Source organism: Trematomus bernacchii, unplaced genomic scaffold (genome assembly GCF_902827165.1).
Source record: "Trematomus bernacchii unplaced genomic scaffold, fTreBer1.1, whole genome shotgun sequence".
In the NCBI taxonomy this organism is placed as follows: domain Eukaryota; kingdom Metazoa; phylum Chordata; class Actinopteri; order Perciformes; family Nototheniidae; genus Trematomus; species Trematomus bernacchii.
In genome coordinates, this window is record NW_022988097.1 from 9,788,078 (window position 1) to 9,794,077 (window position 6,000).

A 6,000-nucleotide genomic window follows, 5' to 3' on the forward strand; every position below is an offset into this window, starting at 1 on the left:
AGCTGACTCTAGAGAAAATTGGAGATGTGATGATTAACAGGGTATGGAATTGGCTGTGTTTCATTTGAAATCAATACCTTACAATACACCACAATGTTTGCAATTCAGTGCAACAACTCAAAAAAGATACAAACACAGTTAAATGAACACCTGTGTCTCAATAAACTCTGTCTCAGTTGTTTCATCGTATTAGTGTGCACAGGTGTTTGTGATATTGTGTCCCTGAAACCAAACACCTCCTCAGGCACGTTTCACACTAATCAAATATATCTATTAGAATGTATCCGACCACCTGAGCCGAGCGGAGGCCCGACGCTCCTGAAACTGCAGCGGTTCATTTGTTTGGTGCAGTAATGCAGACTGACATCCCCAGCAGATCATTTCTTCAATTAAAAAAAGATCCATTTGCAAGCAAAAGATACATGTGCATTTTAAACAAGGAAACCATACTGGTGGTGAATACATAAATAGGAATAATGATAGGAATGTTGAAGTTCTTTATAAAACCAGGAATACTGTTTTTTATTTATTTTGTAACTATTGTGTTTTAAAGTTCAAGCACTGTTTCAACCTGTTGGTACTTGAACCAGACTTTAGTAACTCTAATTTGTAAATTAGAACAAATATCTGGTTGATGACACATGTATTACCAGCACACATTAGCTGGGTGTGTCTGCATCACATTTAAATATCGTTAGTTTCCATGGATTCAAACTTCAAATAACACTAATGCCAATGATAGGCGTATACATATATCCTGATTTATCTATCTTTAAATGGTATCCAGCTTGTGTTTTTATTTGCAGTATGTGCACAAGAAAACATCCTGCATGTCAGAGTTCATTACCACAGCATCAATGGTGTAAACCAAGTGAAATAAAATAAAAAGATTGCCTGGAAGAGAAATGTTTGATTTGATTTCAGTTTTATTGGATCAAACATGGACCCTGGTAGAAACACAATATATATTTACCAATTTTCTTCATAAATATATGAAACGAAAACAACCAAACAAAGTTCAGTGAAGTCAAAAGATGTCCCACTTGTTCCTCGCTGCAGATGGTTACTTTATTCTTTCTGCTTCAGTAATTCAAGCATTTTCATGATATGTTTTTTGTCGCCGAAGGAGCCTCTTTTCTATTGAAGCATGTTGAGTCTCGCAGCATTACATCCTCTTGCTAATTCTTTTGAAAGCCACGCCCTTCTCTCCTGAAGTTATGCAATTCTGGAGGACACGTGCAAAAGAAAGAGATGATTTGTGATGAAAATATAACAATTTATGTTCATCTTGTTATAAAAAATTTGACAGAATGAGTCTCAATGAGTATTAAGGTGCAGGGTTTGATTGCTTGAACACAAGTGAAGTGTTCACTTCTCTTACCATAACCAGCTTATCCTCGATGATCTCTGCTGTGAATTGGTACTGAGGAAACTGAGCTGAAATCTTTTCGCCCTCCAGAAGGACAGTAGCCTACAGGGCACAGAGGAAAATCTCCAATAAACTTGCTCACATGAAAGATCAAGACAAGTAGTGAATATGTGGCACATTTGCAGTTAAAGGATCATGTTCTCTAGTCCCTGAGTTAATAACTCACCTTGAATTTGTCACCCTTCATTGTCACCAGCTCACATTCCTGACCGATGGTGAACTTATTGGACCAGGCCCAGTTGGGAATGCTTTGTGTCCAGGTGAAGTCGTTCCCATCCTGAAGCACCTCCGTTACCACGTTGTGGTCTGTCTTGGCACTGAGAAGACCTGTGAGAGCGCAGGTGAAATTCCAAATGCTGAAGATTACATAAATGACCATAAATCAATTTATGAATGATGTATCATGAAAGACAATCTCATACCAAGGGCTTCTAGAAACTCCTCATAGTTTTCTTGATTCTCTGACTCATATTTCCCAGTGAATGCCATGATGGTGAAAGGATAGAGACGAAGTGAGGAAGGAGTTTATGAGACAAAAAGGAGTTGCCTGTAAGGGATACACTGTATTTGTGAAGTGTTGCAATACCCACTTCTTCTCTCATATACTTTACTGCGTCCGCCCCACAAGTGTGTGTGAAGAGTTGAGGCAGTTTTCTCTTCCGGCTCCCAGTTTTCCAGAACTTTGCAAGTTTGAGCATGTATGTTGCAATAAAATGCTCTGTACAAAACTGGTTATCAACATCCTTTAAATAGAGGTATGTTTTCAGTTTTATGTATTTGTTGGTTTCTTCAATTAGGGATCAGCAATTTTTGACAACTATAGGCCTATATGAGAATGAGTCTTTATAAATTGAAGTGAGTTATCTGTCAGTATTACACAGATCTGCATGCAAATAGTGATTATTTTCATTCTCTGCTGATTATTCCTTTTCATGATTAATCGATTCATTGTTGGTCTCTACAATGTCAAATATAAAAGTAAAAAACGATTTCATAGAGCTGATCAAATGTATTTCAATGACTTGTTTTGAAATGTTACTTTCAGGAGAGCTACTGAATTGAACATGTGTAGCCTATGTGAAAATGCTGTGCCCTTATTTAACTATTCGTTTCAGAATACTTATTTTGTTTACGTTCTCTTAAACAAAGTAAAATATGTCCCTATAAGAGCTGGGTAAAAATATGTTGTGTTGTAGATTATTATTTACCAATTATCCTTGCCATGAAGTCAATGCATGTTAGACTTGAGCAATGGTACTCAGATTACCATCTTTTACCAGCTGTATAATCCTACATATAACAACATGACTGACAGACAGACAGATAGACAGACAGACGGACGGACGGACGGACAGATTTAGCTTGTGTAGCACTTTGATGGACAGGAGTAAAATGATTGTTATATTTCCGACAGCATATGAACGCACCTAAATAAGTGTCTTCCTGTTTGTACTTCAACAGCCGCCAGCCGGGTGATAAACTCCCGAAAAGCACTACTTTAGTCTAGGTCGTTTACATTTGTGAAAAATGTCCTCCGATGCTTTGAAAGACACGCTGTTGAAACTGAGCCCGAGCAATTTAAAATGGTTCTGCAGACGGCTGGGGTGGTGGTCATCGAGCAGCAGCCCGAATTGGAGCGATGCGACGATAGACACCACAAACATCTCAGAGATCACCGACTTCATGGTTTCAATTTACACCGAGGATGGTGCTCTGTCAAAGGCTGCACATATACTGAGGATGATGGGCTGCGAGGACGAGGCTGACAGACTGGAATTAGAAGGTTGGAGAATATTTAATCCATGAAATCAAAATGCACAAAAAATACTTTCACTTTCGAGCAATCACTTTTCTTTCAATGTTGCCTTCCTTTCAGCCCTGAACGCATTTTACAAATTTATATAAACTATCTCTTATGAATGGTCAATAATACAAGTAAATAGGAACACAATATGGATGGTGATAGAAAGATAAATCTCTCTCTGCTCATAATGTATGTTGTTGACACACTTTGACATAATGTTCTGAGTGTTTTCAAGTGTTGTTTTAGGAAGTTAGTCGCCAAAGTGAACACACGCTTTTCATCAAGGTTGTCATAACTCTAATAAATGAATCTTATTATATAAATAGGCTATTAGGTAACCCATCCAAAGTTTAATTGACAAGGTTGAATAGTTTTTCCTTTTTTATTTGAGTGTTGTTAGTTACTTTTTTGAATTGCTCTTGCATGTTTGGTCTGATATTAGTTGTTGACCCTATCCATATTTAAAATGTTTTTTGTTTAACATATTCCATATTTATAAGAGCAATTTTACTAAAGTTAAGTCCTGCTTTAATATATAGTTTTAGAGAAACCCAACAATATATGAAAACACTTCTTACTTAAAGGGGACCTATCATGTAAAATGCACTTTTGTACGTCTTTTATACATGAATATGTGTCCCCGGTGTTCCAGGGAACTCACCAAGTGTCAGAAAACACAACCCTTCTTTATTTTCCTCCATACCCAAATCTCTAAAAACGGGGCTGCAACGGATCTGATCAAAACTGATCCAGATTTGAACATTTCACTGACGTCATCACGGTGGCGATACGGCTATTGGACCAACTCTCCACCTATCAGGGGAATGTGGGGTTGGGCCACGGCCGGCCATTGCCGCTCGAAAGCGCTGGAGACACTGTAGTACATATGCCAGGCCTGTAAGTGGCGCTGTAGTCTGCCACAAAAGCAGCGAAGAAGACTTCCCGCGCATGGTTGCCATGGTTGCCCTTCTGTTTATTCTCCGCTGTGGCTCTTTTTCTCCCTCCCCGAGGCAAGCGTTTGCTCCTGCTGCTGTAATTCAATGCAATCCCTCCCCGTCGAGGCAAGCACTGTAATTATCTCCGGTTAGTCCACAAGCAGATGACAAACACCCACCTCTCCGCCTCTTCCAAGGAACGAGGGGACCGTGCGGCAGAGTTTGTCTGTTAAAGTTTAAATCTTCCGGACAAAATTAGAAAAGTGCCGGTCAAAGGTCTTCTTTGTTATTTATTGAGCTTTAAAACAAATGAATAACGACTCTATATAATAATATAATAAAACACGGAGGACGGAGATCTCTTTTTCTCCCCCTCTTCTGACAGCCCAGCAGCTGATCAGAGCACGCTCCCCTCTCCTGCAGGGGGGCGTGGTCAGCTGCAGCTCACAGAATCAGCCCCCTGCAAAAACAGGGCTGGAAAGAGCAAATGGAGCGAAATGAGGCATGGCTAAAATGCAGGATCTGTTATATATAATAAATATATTTATATACTTTATATAGGTATGGCCCTACAATATATTGTTCAAATATAGCATGATAGGTCCACTTTAACATTTTACCCTTGACTTGAAAATGTTTTAACAGAGTTGGTCTTATTTACTCCTTCACCTCCGGAAGAGGAGGTGGCACTATTCTTCTTTTCTCCCCTATTTAGACCCACTTTACACGAGAACGAAACGGGTTGTATCCGCATAGTTTCTCTTGCGTATAGCCCTTTCATTTACACGAGGCCGTAACAAAACGATAGAAACGGACCCCACAAACGATAACGGGTCCCAAGGTGGATAGATTTGCAAACTAAACGCTCTGGGGGGTCAAACGGCTCCGTGTAATCGCCTCTATACGATAATTTCCCGATAGATGAAGCCCCGCCTCTCCCCACCTCTGCTGCTCACTGCTGTAGCATGGTCAGTACTAGCTACTGTCAGTAGCTACTGCTAGTGCTACTGCTACTGACCATGCTACAGATGTTAGTACAACATCTACAGCTCGACCATGCTACAGATGTTAGTGCAAAATCTACAGCTCCTCTACCACAACCATCAGCAACAAGTGGACATGGAGAATTACATGAACTACTACATGTTGCTAAATCCACCGCGGGGCATAAACAGAAGGGCAACCATGGCAACCATGCTCCGGGGTCTTCTTCGCTGCTTTTGGTGTATTTTGTGGCGGAAGTTACAGCGCCAGTTACAGGCCTGGCATATGTACTACAGCGTGTCCAGCGCTTTCGAGCGGTCTCTCGGAACAGACAAGTTAAAGTGGACCTATCATGCTATATTATAATAATATAGTGTAGGACCATACCTATATAAGGCATATTTATACTTTTTTTTTTTCAAAATACCAAACAGATCATGCATTTTAGCCATGCCTCATTTCGCTCAATTTGAAATTGTTTAGCTTTTTTGCAAGGGCTGATTCTGTGAGAACAGCACCATCTACTGGCCTAGCATATGTACTACAGCGTCTCCAGCGCTTTCGAACGGCAATGGCCGTGGCTGTCTCCTCCTGATTGGTGGAGTTGGCCCAATAGCCGTAGCGCCACTGTCCTGACGTCAGGACAGTGTTCAAATCTGGATCAGTTTTTATCAGATCCGTTGCAGCCCCTTTTTTAGAGATTTGGGTATGGAGGAAAATAGAGAGGGTTGTGTTTTCTGACACTTGGTGAGTTCCCTGGAACACCGGGGACACATATTCATGTATAAAAGACGTACAAAAGTGCATTTTGCATGATAGGTCCCCTTTAAATTAAACGAATGCGTGTG

At 40.4% G+C, this 6,000-nt stretch overlaps 1 protein-coding gene across 1 annotated transcript; it reads right to left on the reverse strand.

Moving 5' to 3' along the window:
* Positions 1-908: 908 nt before the first annotated feature.
* LOC117475131 (gastrotropin-like) lies at positions 909-2,146 on the reverse strand. The gene is made up of 4 exons (XM_034121250.1): positions 1,852-2,146; positions 1,596-1,756; positions 1,382-1,471; positions 909-1,225 (listed from the first exon to the last, which is right to left on the reverse strand). The coding sequence occupies exons 1-4, from the start codon at positions 1,916-1,918 to the stop codon at positions 1,166-1,168; spliced, it is 378 nt and encodes a 125-aa protein (XP_033977141.1). The 5' UTR covers positions 1,919-2,146; the 3' UTR covers positions 909-1,165.
* Between the last annotated feature and the right edge of the window lie 3,854 nt (positions 2,147-6,000).

What these genes read in the sequence shown, in the direction of transcription:
- LOC117475131 (XM_034121250.1), bottom strand. Translation starts at nt 1,918, where the DNA reads ATGGCATTCACTGGGAAATATGAGTCAGAGAATCAAGAAAACTATGAG. An exon ending in TGAAGGGTGACAAATTCAAG is followed by an intron (nt 1,472 to 1,595) that starts GTGAGTTATTAA and finishes TGTGCCCTGTAG; the next exon opens with GCTACTGTCCTTCTGGAGGG. An exon ending in TCGAGGATAAGCTGGTTATG is followed by an intron (nt 1,226 to 1,381) that starts GTAAGAGAAGTG and finishes CGTGTCCTCCAG; the next exon opens with AATTGCATAACTTCAGGAGA.